Source organism: Stegodyphus dumicola, chromosome 2, assembly GCF_044657685.1.
Source record: "Stegodyphus dumicola isolate Sdum_Otavi_A_Nest chromosome 2, ASM4465768v1".
Classification (NCBI taxonomy): Eukaryota; Metazoa; Arthropoda; class Arachnida; order Araneae; family Eresidae; genus Stegodyphus; species Stegodyphus dumicola.
This window is the reverse complement of record NC_140769.1, coordinates 251,722,502-251,736,338: the sequence shown is the minus strand read 5'-3', so window position 1 is coordinate 251,736,338 and position 13,837 is coordinate 251,722,502. Positions and strand designations below refer to the sequence as shown.

The window sequence follows — 13,837 nt, the reverse complement described above, 5'->3', positions numbered from 1 at the left end:
TTCAGTAAAATTGTTCATATATACAGTAATATACAAACGCCATTAAATATATCAGTTAAATGTACTGTAAATTATATTTAAAAAATAAATAAACATATAATTAAAGAAATTAAAAAAATTAAATATTACCGAAACTTAAATAAAGATATAAATGAGTACGATAAATGAATCCACTTTAGATAGATAAAAATGAGTCCATTTTAGATGAAGATATAAAAGAATCCACTTTTAACTTAATCAACTGACTTTATTCAATAATTACAGTCATAATCTGAAAGATAAGAACTGTGTCGAATAGCCATTCCTTTGATAACTTAATATGTGACAGTCCACAAAAAGATAAATAAAAGATCTTATGTTTGCTGCATACCTTACTTGTTATTTGGTATTATTTATTTTACTACCTACGTACTAACGGTGTTGTTGTCTCCTTTCTTTTTCCAGCATATGATTTAGAAACATTTAATTTATGATAACGATGTGAAATGCATGCATAAATACACTCATGTCCATAAATTAAGGATAATGCACAATCAAACAAAGGAAGAGTTAGAAGCAAAACAAATTTGACTTATTTGAAAGCTTATTTATTAAACAAAAGGTAAAGAGCAAAAATAGATGCTATATGTTTGATACTATTAAAAAAATTAGCGATTTTTTCTACCTGGAGCAAATTACAAAAAAAAAAAAAAAAAATCCTATTTACAAAAACCAATATTACATGGTTGGTATGATTGTTAATACATTGTATGTCTCCCAGATGATGCAAAACAGTCCGCACAACGCCTAGGCATTCAAGTCCGGTGAGAATGCTGGCCAATCTATACGGATGATATCCTCCGATTGAAGGCATTCGCTTACGATGTTTGCACGGTGGGGACGGGCGTTGTCATCCATAAACACAAATTGTGCGCCCATGGCGCCCCGAAACAAACGTACATGTTGTTCCAGAAAGACGTCCCGATAGATTTGGCTTGTCATGGTTCCAATTTGAACATGCAGATCAGTTCTGAAACCCAGAATAATACCACCCCAAACGAGCACTCCTGCACCACCGTAACGGTGTCATTCAATGATGTATTCTTGGTGGTAACGGTTTACCCGGAGCTCTCCATATGAAAGTCCGGCGAGAATCAGACTGCAAGCTAAACCTGGACTCGTCGGAAAACATCACACAAGCCCACTGTTGCGGTATCCACAATGCATGCTCCCTACTCCAGGCTAAGTTTCTTTTGGCAGTAACTGCCAAATACCGGTCCTCATTCAGCGTTGTAACTCTGGGGCGACCTGTGCCATAACGTCTACTCACATTACCATCATCTTAATCGTTGCCAAAGCCTAGAGATGACACTCTGGGCAATTCCAAGTTTGTCTGATACTTCCAGTTGGGTACGCCCACATTCCAGACGGCCGATAATTCTACCACGTAAAAAATCATCCAAATGCGTCTTTTGTGTCATAACTATCCGGTTATTGCACTGGAATGCTTATAAAGCGCCTGTGAACAATTTTATTTCTTTGCCTGTATTCCTTATCACTCTCTTACACTCTCGTCATTGTGACGTACCATCGGTGTCATCTAATTACTTTCTGAAATTTGCATATTATTCTTGAAGATGTGTGTAGTGATTTTACAGGTAATATATTTATTTAAGAGTTCGATTTCCGCGTGACTCCGAATTATCCTTAGTTTATGGACATGAGTGTAGTAAAGTGTTTCGTGGAAGTAAGGAGAATATGCAGTGGAACCTTGGTTCACGAACAAATCAGTTCACGAAGCACATTGGATCACGAACAAATCAATTTGATACTCCAAAAGGTAGCTTTTACAGTGCATAAAATGTCTTCAGAAGAAGACAGAAGGAAGATGTTCCTAGTTATTTGAACCGCGAAATTTGTGCAAAATTGGGTAATATGCAAAGGTTCATAGAGCACTATCACCTTGATTAAGCAGTAGTAACCGTAGCATGAATATTTGCAATGAGAATGACATCTCTTGCTTTAGAAGCAGTTTAAAACGTAGAGAGAAACAAATGACAGTGGTCAAATATTTAATGCTAGAAAGTTTCAGCAATTTTTGAATAGAGGCAAGCCGTCTTGAGAAAAAGACGAGTAGGTGGAATCTGGAAGTTTCAGGTCTTAATGGTCACCTAAAAGGGTTTGTTAAGATTTTATCCAGCCCCCCCCCCGAAAAAAAAACACTTTCTTTCCAAAAGGGAATTTGCCCAGAAAGACTATTAATTTCATTTTCGCATTCCACGTTGATTCACTACAAGCGTTGTTTCACTTTTCAAATTGTTGCCACCAAATATTATCGCCCTGTATTATATTTAAAGAAATTAAATAATAAAGAATCTGCATGAATGTATGTATGTTTCTCGCATTGTGATAAAACAACGGTACCTAGAGCCATCAAAATTTGAATAACGTAAATCTTGCATAGATATGGACATGTGGAAGCCCTAATTTGAATTTGAAATTTGTTTTATGATCGATTTCATATTTTGTAACACGTCAACGAATTTTTCATTAACAATAAACTAAACAACTTCAAAGCGAGCAATGTGGGGAAAAAAAAAGGTTTTTATTTCCAGCGCGCGAGACTGTGCATCGGAAATTCTAAAGATATACTCATTTTAAAATTATGTTGCGATATTGTTGTTGAACTGAATTTTATGGTTTAAATGCGAAGAACATGATATTTAATAAATAAAGGTAACTCACAAAACGTTAAAAAAAAAACACTCCTTTGAACTTAATTTAAAATCTGAAGCCTTTCAAATTTTTAAACACTCCTTTGAACTTAATTTAAAATCTGAAGCCTTTCAGATTTTTCCCCCCTAGCTTTATAATTAAGCATAATTTTCGTCGAGCGCCGCATACAATTCAAAAGCAAAATCACAAAATATTTAAAAACACCGTTCTTTAGAATTTCCGACAGAGTGTTAGAGGTTGCCATAGATATTTTTATATTCAGTATATTATTTCTTGAAAACTAACCCCCGAAAATAATTACCATAAAAAAGAATATATATATATTTTTTCTAAATGGCTACAGTCTCCAGGGCTGAAAGATAAAAATATTTTGTTTCGAACAGTGTTGCCGTTGCTCTCTGTCAGATCACTAAGCAAGTATTCATTAAAGTTTTACAAAATATGAAATAAATAATAAAACAAAATCGAATTTCAGGTGAACATGTTCGAGTGGAGGACTGCGTTATACAGAATTGGATGACTGTGGGCACCGTCGTTTTTTCCCATTGCGAGGAACATGCATACATACATGCATATTTTTCATTATTTAATTTCTTTAAAAAATAATACGAGGCGATGCAGGGTGGAGTTTTGTTTTGTAAGTTCAAGTGGCCTTCTGTTAAATTTAAAGACTTAATAAAAATCGCAATAACAACCTTGTACTTAGCGTACATATATTAAAACACTCAATCGATTTAGAGGGCAGCTAAAGGTCCCTCGTCATCAGGAGAACGAAGATTCCCCCCCCCTTTCTAGTAATTTCGTTCTCCTAATGAGGAGGGACCTTTAGCTGCCCTCGAAATCGATTGAGTGTTTTAAGATATGTACGCTAAATACAAGGTTGTTATTGCGATTTTGATTGTCACCTTGGCGTGTTTCTCTTCTATTCTACTTAATAAAAGTTTATTTTAATCTTCGTAGGACTTTTATCCTTTTGATTCAGACTATATATTAAATTAAAGATAATGAAAGGATTGCGACTAATATTTTTTCAAATTCATGTATCTGAATTAAATTTTAGCGGCCACATTTGGGGTCACGACCGACAGTTTAAGAAACGCAGTTGTAGACAAAAAAATGCGCGAAATAAAATATATAAAAATGCTTCGTAAGTTACTCGATTTTAGTTCTAAACTATGGAAAAAGAAATTTTAGTCATTTTAATAAAAAAAGTATTATGTGACTAAAAATAAAATCGTGAGATGCCCATATACGTATTTTATTAGAGCATTAACGAAACTTTTAAGGAACAAAGAAGCGTTGGCATAGAAGTGACATACGTAAGCATAATTGAATCCTCTTACTTTTTCGAGACAATTTCTATCTACTTCGCCTAAATTTCTCTTTGGAAATTTTGATTAAATTCACTTAAATTTTCCTTAACAATTTGGATTTAAAAATCCTCCGCTTTTAGTGGCTCACATATTTTTTTTTTTTTTTTTAAATCACATTGCGAGACTGATAAATGAAAAAAAAATTTTTTTTTTTTTTTTTTTTACTTTCCCCTTTTTTATAGTAATAGTAAACTATTATCATAAATCAGTCTGAAATTAATTTACGCACTATCAAGAGATGATTATTGAAAGACAAATAAACCCATATTTATAAAGTATTAAGACCATTATGTAATAATGTTTTATAATATGTTCAACTTCTGAAAATTCATTGTCAGATTAAATTTTAGAAACCAATCTTCCATTCGTAAGTATAAATTATTTCCTCGTGTTTACCATGTAGGAGTAATTTTCGATCTTGATAAACTTTTACAGTAAAATAATGATAGGAATAACTATATTAAAGTTTGAAAATTATTTTTATCTGTATAATATAATCTATTACTACAATGCAAAATCTTAAATATGAGAAAATTTTTATTTGAATTTCATGAAATAAGAATTTATACCTTATGCTTTAGTTTAGTGCTTCCCTGCAAATCGAGGTAATCGAGGTATTTCTTTTCTGCTTCGTCATTTCTGAGTTTTATGTATTTGAATATTTATATGCAGTTTTTCTAAAATATATGCATTCAAATACGTTATGTAAAACAGTTTGACGTGATGTGACTTGAACTGCTTTTAGGAATTTCGTTCGGGTACAGGGAATGAACGGGAAAAGTAAAGCTGGGAAAGGGAAAATATCTAAAACAATTGAGGAAGTGGCGTGACGCAACTGAAATCTATGCCCGTACAGGATGATAACAACTCAGTGATTTGTTTACATTCTCGATGGCGAGGGAAGAATGGTTTTTGCTATGTGTAATGAGCGCGTCTGTACAAAGATTTAAATAGTGTTAATTAATAATATGCTGTAAGAAATGGGCCTGATTAAGATTGAATACCAGTATCTTGAAAAATTTCATGGTTTGAAAACCGATGGTCGATTAGCCGGTGTTATATTATTTATAGTGTTGGAAACAGTAAGTGTATTAAAAAAAATTTTGCTCTTAGGCGAAGAAAACTTATTATGTATAATGTAATTTTAACATTTACGTGTAAGGCTTATGAGGCAATATACGAGTTCTCAAGTCTCATTTGCTAAATGCAATAGCATATCTTCGAAAAATTTAAAGTTGAATTGCCCGGTATACACAGATCTTCTATCAGCTTTTGCTTTAAACAGAATTTTTCCTGTACTGCACTCAGTCGTGAGAAATTTTAATTTCTTTTGTGTAATAAATCTACTCAAATATTTAAAATTAATGACTGGGTATTTTGAAACATATTGTGAAAGAAATGGAAAGAATCCACGAGTTTAGCTTAACTTAAAATATTTTATGATTTATGAAAGATGTTTTCATCATCATTATTTATGAAATCTGTTATGAAATTCTTTGGAGAGACAGTGTAGATAGTTAAAGATACTAATAAAAAATGCATATAATTTGCAAAATAATGCAGTGTACTGTAAATTAAAACATCAGTAAATTATGCTAGATTATTCTATTAATATATAATCTGTTACTATGAATCTTGAATAGTGTAAAATAGAATTTAACTGTTACGTTCAAAAGTCTGCTGTTTTAAGTCTTATCTTGCCTGCAGGCATTCATTAATTAAATGAATTCTAGTAGGAAAACAGTGAAAAAAAGAAGCATTCGTATTTCTTTTGAATGATATCTGTTTTAGTAAAGGAACCATGTAAAAAATGACTAATAAATTTAATTAAACATGACTACTGAAATACATTCTGCATTCAGAAATATCAGAGTTATTGTTAATCTCTGCTTGATTAATTAATAGCCTAATATTGTGTTAGGAGGGTGATAACTTTTATATAGATATTCCACTGAATATTCAGATATGTTTACTTATAATTTCAGATATTCTTTAGAAACAAAACATTCTGATCTAATTTAGTAAAATCATTATCCAAATGTAGGGAAATATCTGTTTAATGTAATATTTAATATGCATATTAGGAAAATAGTATTAAAATTGTTTGGTTAACAATTTGTTACTAGCGATTCCATATTAACATAAAATTCGAAGAGGATGTTAAAAAACTTTCCAAAGAGGATTTGTATTTATGTATAATAATAGCATAAATTTATCATTTGATTTTCCTCTTATTTTTTAATTATTTTATGGTTATAGATTTAATATTTCTTTTGCTGAAATTTTTTCTTTAATTTTTTAAGTACATATTGTCATTGTTAGGCTACATTTTGTAAAAAATGATAATATAAACATCATAGGTGCTATACATTAGAGGTAAGATATCATAGGTAAAAAATCTTCTACTAAACATCATAGGCAGTAAGGAAATAAGAACACTTAAAAGATTGACTATAATCACTTAAAAGTATTACTGATATATATATATATATATATTGGCATGCATGTCACCTTTATAGTGCACAGTACAACAAACAGGTCTTTTCATATGAATTAATATATCATTATTATAGAATGCTGGTTTTTGAATTTTTTTTTTTTTTTTTTAGTTGGCAGGAGTTGCACTGCTTTCATTGTCAATATGGATGTATGTTGATACTGCTTCTTACCTGGCCACAGATCACAATGACAAGTTTTTCATCTCTATCTACATATTGATGGCAGCTGGGTCTTTAATGACCTTGGTTGGATTCTTAGGATGTTGTGGTGCAATGCAAGAAAGTTCTTGCATGCTGGGAAGTGTAAGTTCTAAATTTTTTACCTACTATTATAGTGTTTCGTAACTTTTTATAGTTAATGTTTTTATTTTTTTTAACAATTTTAGGGGTTGTTCTGAAAGATAAACAGGAAGCAATCAATGTCTAATATTAAAGTTTTGAATAAGTTATTATCATATATGTTAATAATTAGCTAAATTTATAACAGTTTTTGTTTCTGGGCATTTAAACTAGATTATAATGTATGCCTTAAAAATTCTTTTATTAGGTATTAACAAATAATTTTCATATTTTGAAACACTTTATTTTGATTTAGTCAAATTACACATGACTAACTTTAGATTGTCATGTCTGACTTTACATTACAAGACATTAATTCTAGTGTTTCATTTTTAAAGGTTAATTTTTTTTCTTTTAATTTTAATGAGTATAACCACAACACTCAAAAAACTTGTTCTGTATGTAATACTTTATTAAGTAATTGCATATCGGAAGGTCTGTATTGTTCCAAAAATAAGATCTTGTAATACTATGAGACAGATTTCTGACAAATATTTGATATTCATTATGATGAGGTAATATCTTTTGTGTTCCTGCAGGGATATTTCAGATAATTTATCTTTGTTTATTTGAATCCCTTTCAGTCACTGCAGTTGAATTTTTTCTGAGAATCTTTTGAAATAAAGAAGTATTGCTCAACAGCAAGTCTCTATGTTAGATTCTTTCAAATTTTCATATTTTCCGCCTCTTGCTATTCATTCAAAAGTTTCCATAATTTCTGTTAATAATTTAGAAATAACAGATGTAGAAGTAATTTAGAGCACTGAAGAATTTGCATATGGAGCCACTGCTATTTTACTGTTAAGGAAATTGCATGGAGTCTTTCTAAGTATAGATGTCCAATTTATTGAGAGAGAGTAGAATACTTCAAAAAGTGCAGGAGCCTTTGATTCTTTTATGATGATGTTGTATGGTATGGGACATCTGTAATTCATGCTGAGGTATTAAAAAATGGGTGGGTACTTTTCTGTTATGCACCTGCTATGCTTTTTGGTGTCTGTGAATGTGAGAGAGAAGTCAACTGGCACTATCGTGATTGTGTATCCATAAGCTATTCTTGTAATTAAAAATTGCTCACGATTTAAAAACCCTCCAAAATGCATGCCAGATATATAATGCAAAAGTACCAAAACATGTTCTAATTTATCAAATAGTTCAACTGTTGTATCAATTTAATCCACCCTTGTATAGCTGAAATATCTAATATTGGCTCTCTCTCTCTTTTTTTTGGGGGGGGGGGGGCTACTGTGATTTTTCTTTCTATCGCCAGTAATTTAATTACTTGGTAAGAACAAGCTTTCAGAAGTACAGCAAATGCATTATCCTGTAAATATATAGTAAATCACAAGTTCTCATTCTGTAATTCATGTGTTCTAATTTGGCATTGTAATTGGTTTTTCGTGGTCTTGTGCATACTCATATTCTAATCAAATGAAAATGTGTGCTTGCAGTGACTTTTATATTAACTACTGGCATTCCGTTATATCATTCTGATCAAATAAAAGCGCCATTTTTAGAGTTTTCTGTATTGAGTGTTTGAAATTAAAGGTGACATTATAATTATTATTGTTGTAATTTTTTTATTATTATTAAGTAAAATAATTGCCTTGTTGTTAAGGTAATTATTTTGTACTTTTAAGGATTTTTAGATGTGATATAATATAAGTGTTTGATGCAGTCTCAGATTTTGCTATGCAGTATTTTTTTTATTTAGAATTAAAGCTTGAGATCTATTAAAAATCATCAAAATATTATTAGGGTACAGTTGCAATATCCATTCATTGTATATGGAGACATGAAGGATTTGTTTTCAAATGTATTGATAACGGATTAAAAGAATTTGTTAAATGTTGCAGTTATATTGTAAGTATTAGCACAGTAAATTGACAAAAGTCGGTTAACAAATCAAATTTTATTATTTGTTTATATTTGTCTGCAAAATTTTGTTTTTAATTCCCCCCCCCCCTGTGTTTCTGATACTTTCTGTGAAATTACTTAAAGAGGGAAAAAAAATCTATGGTACATATTATGCAATTGTTATTTAACTAATCAGTCTAATTTTGGTACTTTTAATTTACATGAAATGATGAAAATCTGCTATTTTTCTCCTAGTTTTCGACTTTTGTTATACTAATATTCGCTGCTGAAATTGCTGGTGCTGTGTATGGTTATTCTCATCAAGATGAGGTATGTTTTATTTTTAAAACAATTAAATGCATTTTCATTGTTCTCCAATTATTACTCTTTTAATATACATTTTTAAACAAAAATATTAATAGTAAAATTGTTTAATCCTATGAGCAGTGCAGTTTTTTGTATCTGATCATGAAGAACTAGTAATACTTAAACAGCTTCTCTTAGATGCTGAATAATTCATGTAGAACCAAAACTTTCCTTTATTGTGTTAATCTCATCATCACATTAGAAAATTCATTTTTATCCATTTTCTGTTTTACTTATTTTAGTTTCTGTTTTCATAAATTTTCATTCATTAAGATTATATTTACATCATTAAAGAAAGTTAGAAAAATATTTGGTACTATTCCGTTTTGAGGACCGTAAAAAATCTCCAAACTATTGTTGATGTCAGCGCTGCCAAAAATAATTGCAGCAGCCCTAATACAAGAAAGGAAGTATAATAGTGAATAACTATCTAAGATTATTGTTTTAATTTAGATGAAAGGTTAATTTCATATAATACTTTTTTATTATTATAATTTATATAAAAAAGGCTAAACATAACTGAATGGATTCCTGCATTGCTATTCCGCTACCGAGTTATCGCTGAAGCATAATTTGATCTCGTTGGTTGTTCAAACATAATTTTCTATAAGGAACGATGCCTATTCTTTGAAAAAATTCTATTGCAGACTTTTCGGCACTGGGCAATTCCCAAATTGTTAAATCCATAGCGTTATCAGAAAAGGATTTAAAAATTAAACTAGTATTCAATGGCATCTTAAGAAATGTAGAACTATCTAAACTTACGAATTTGAAATCAGTGCGTACGCTAGATTTGGCTCGCTGTTAAATGGGCGTGTTTGCTAGATTTGGCGCCTTTGCGCATACATTTTCGCTGCAATTTTTTTACGGTCCTCAAAACGGAATAGTACCAAATAATTTAATCTATAAGCTCCTGTATATCAATCAGGTAATAAACAATCTCATGAGAGGATAAAGGCATTCATGCCACTCGGAGTGTTATTATTATTTGTAGTCATTTTGGGGAGGAGATAAAAAGAAAATATTCCGATAGCAGTTTGTATTATAAAATTGTTGTTCGTCGTACCATAATCACCCATTTACTACATAACTGTAATCATTTAGTGTTAAAAGTAAAAAATGCATTGTGAATGATAACAACAACAAAAAAAAAAAAAAAAAAAAAAAAAAAAAAAAAAAAAAATTAAATCATTAACTTATTTTTATTTGCACAAATGTGCTCTTCATATAATATATTATAAAACTTATTTGATGTAATAGTTATGTATATATTTTTAGAGGCAAGACCAGTATAATGTCTTATATATAGCAGTTCTAACTATGATCATAAAATGCATTTACATGATTTATATTAGTATGTTTTACCAAGTAGCGCAGGTAGGTACAGCCTCTGCTACAAAGTTTCTTTTTTATGTTTTTATTTCCTTTCTATTGCATAAAGCAGCAGGTAATGAAAAGCGAAAATGTTTAAGTGTTAGTCAAAGCATGTTTTTGAGTTATGAAAATTCATTCTGTTTTCTAACACTTCCCAGATGAATTTCAATTTTTCAGATGTATGCCCACAGGTAGAAAATATGTATCATGACAGTGGTCTGCTATTGTTCAAACTATGTAACATCTGAAGATCTCGTAACTTAAATATTTATTATTAGTACAAAAAGTAATGAAACATAATTGTAACATCAAAATTCCTGATTAAAGCAAGTTAATGAATTTATTACCCTGTAGACTGTGCTTATGAAAATAAAAAGTACAAAGCATCAAATCCAAAATGTTTCTTGGAAAAACGGTTTTTATGAAATTAAATTTTCCAAGAGCTCACAGTTAGAAGATAATAAAAAATTTCATTAGTTAGGAGAAATTATCTCGTCTGTTTTTTCTCCTCAGGAGAAATTTCATTCAACTGAAGAGACTCCCAAAATGAGGATTTTATTATTTACATTTTGAAATTGAATTTGTTGTGATGCAATTAAATTTGGATTCTTTTTGTTTTCTATTAAAATTTCCAATTGTTGCAACAAATGCAAGTTGTTAAAATATTGAAGGATAGAATCATCAGTAAGATGGAATCGAGATCGTTGTTCCCAGAACACTGAGTGTGCTACAATGTGTAGTGTCCATAGTCTGGAAAAAGTTCCAAATGATCAGACAAGGAAAAAGCGTAAAGAAATAATAGCCAATATGAGGTTTTCTAACCAGTAAAATGCCTCTATGAGATAGATGTTTGATGTTAACTGAATTGTATCTCAGAATGTTGTTTACAAGGCAACCCTTAAAGTATCTATCATAGGAGCAGTCATTTGTGGTAGTCATTTCACAATGATTTTGTTTCTGAAAATGGACTTTCTATTATCATCATCATGAATATTATTAACTGTGTATAAGGAACTTTTATTCTTATTTCTTTTCTGTGATTCTTAATAATCTGAAAATATTTGAAGTTTATAATTTTTTTTTATTTGATTTAATGTGTTTTTAGGTAAAAAAGGCCATAACAAAAAGGGTTACAAACATGATAAAGAATGAATATAGTGTTCAAGATGCTGTAACTTTGGCTGTTGATAAAATGCAAGAAAAGGTATGCAATTTTAATGTGAAATTTTTGAAAAATAATCTGCATTCATACATTTAGTTTAGAATGATATTTATTAAAATAACTGTGCTCAAATTGGGAATATTCAGCATTTATTAATTTTTTTAAATGATTATTTCTTATCAGAAAAAATGAACTTTCTATTAAAAGTTAATGGATGAATTATAAAGTGTATTTGAATTTATTTCATATAGGCTTAGTTGTACGGTATTATGTAAAAGTCTATGTTAGAGGTGTATTAAAAGAAAATGTCAAATTTTTGCCCCTTCTCTTGCAAAATACACCATTCCGAACATTTCTTTTGTTTTCTCAAGGCCTCCTGGAATTTACTTTCTTGGATGGTATGCAGGTCTGTTATCAAATTGTGATGAATCTCTTCTGTGGTTTGGAAATAGCATTGTTCAAAGTGCTTTTAAGCTTGGGAAACAGAAAAAAGTCCGCTGGGGCTAGGTCTGGAGAACAAGGTGGATGGGATACGGAAGTCTGATGTTTTGCCTGATAACTGTATTTGAGGAGTGATGCATGAGCCGGCGCATGATCATGATGCACCATCCAAGTCTGGGTTTCTACAGTTTAGGCTTCTTCTTGTGCATAGTCCCCTCAAATGCATTAAAATTTCTTAGTACATCTCTTTGTGTACTATCTTACCACATGGTTCAAATTCATGATGGACATTGCCTTTCATATCAAGTAACACAAACAGCACCCCTTGATCTTGACCCACACATGCAGGCATTTTTTGATGAAGAAATTCTTTCTTTATCTGCTGTAACAATTGCATCTTCATTTCAACATCATGCCTATAAATCCACTTCTCCATGTCCTATTAGGATTTCTTAAGGAAGTTTTTATTGTTGCTTGTTGAATCAAGCAGTTTCTGACTTTTTTTAATATGATTCTGTTTCTGGTCGTCAGTCAACAAATGCAGTACAGATTTTGTATTGACTGACACTTCTGAAGTTTTCCTGTCAAATTTGATGGTATGCTCTTATGCTGATGCTCACTTTGTTAGCAGTTTCTTGAACCGATAAATGGTGATTTCTATGAGTCACTTAACAAACTCTCTCAACATGGTCATCATCTATTGATGTGGAAGGTTGTCCAGGCCAAGTGTCCTCACTGACCAACATTCTATCTTTCTCAAGTACATAAACCATTCATAGAACTGCATTTGACTCATATAGTCCTTCCTGTGTGTTTGATTAAGCAATTCAAATGTCTCTGTAAAATTTTTGCAAAGTTTGCAGCAAAATTTCACAGACACTTTTCTTCAAGCTCTTTGATCTGATGAACAGTTGTACCAATACTCTCTTCAGTCGCTGTATTCAGTTGACTAACAATCATAGTGAAACAAAGCAAATGGCAGTTTATTGTGTAAACCTGCCACTAGGTGCACTCAGTAGCTGTAATGTACACCTCGTGCCAGATGATGCAATATTTAAAGAATTTTATCCTTTTTTAGCTCACCTTATATATGTTATGTTAGTATTAAAAGTTAGCAAGGTATGAACTCTTTTCTGAGGGGGGGGGATTTTTACAATTACAAGAGGTAATGCAAAGTAATTTCAGATGCTTAGTCAATATACCTGCTTTAAATATAACATTAAAAAAATTGGATGAAAAAATTCTCTGGCAGAAGCATCAGCTTTTCAAATGTCATCTCAGCTAAGACATCTCTTCTGTTTTATATGTGTTTTTTGCAACCCTACAGAACCCATCTCTTTGTGGAATGAATTTAAAGAGTCCCTTTTTGAAGATTTTTCAAAATCTTACTCCTTAGAAGACAGTTTCAGTATTGCACTGAGAAGTATAGAAGACCAGTTACAAGTGCACATCATTTCACTCTCTGCTCTTGGTCTCCCTCAGCCAACATTCAATGATGCTGTTTCTCTCGATGTTTCACAGTTCGATGTCCAGTATGAAAATGAACAAGCCCAAGTGTTGAATCAGATGTTGAATCTTGAACAGATATTTGTTTACGACTCGGTTTTGGAAGCTATGCAAGATGAGAATCCTAACACACTGAATACATTTTGTGTTAATGCAGCTAGAGCTGCAAAAACCTTCCGTTTTAAGACAATTCTTCACGCTGTTAC

The 13,837-nt window shown here is 31.1% G+C and overlaps 1 protein-coding gene across 2 annotated transcripts in view; it reads left to right on the top strand.

Annotated features, from left to right (window-relative positions):
* The window catches only part of LOC118194738 (CD9 antigen-like), a 136,244-nt gene that overhangs the window by 102,026 nt on the left and 20,381 nt on the right, over positions 1 to 13,837 (top strand). Inside the window, exons 1-4 of one of the 2 annotated variants that reach the window (XM_035365939.1) lie at positions 4,977 to 5,170; positions 6,698 to 6,889; positions 9,038 to 9,112; positions 11,628 to 11,726. In XM_035365939.1, the coding sequence (XP_035221830.1) occupies positions 5,069 to 5,170; positions 6,698 to 6,889; positions 9,038 to 9,112; positions 11,628 to 11,726 (468 nt within the window). In that variant the 5' untranslated portion in view covers positions 4,977 to 5,068. Of the gene's footprint in view, positions 1 to 4,976; positions 5,171 to 6,697; positions 6,890 to 9,037; positions 9,113 to 11,627; positions 11,727 to 13,837 lie in introns of those variants that run through there. The other variant, XM_035365946.2, reaches the window with a different exon arrangement.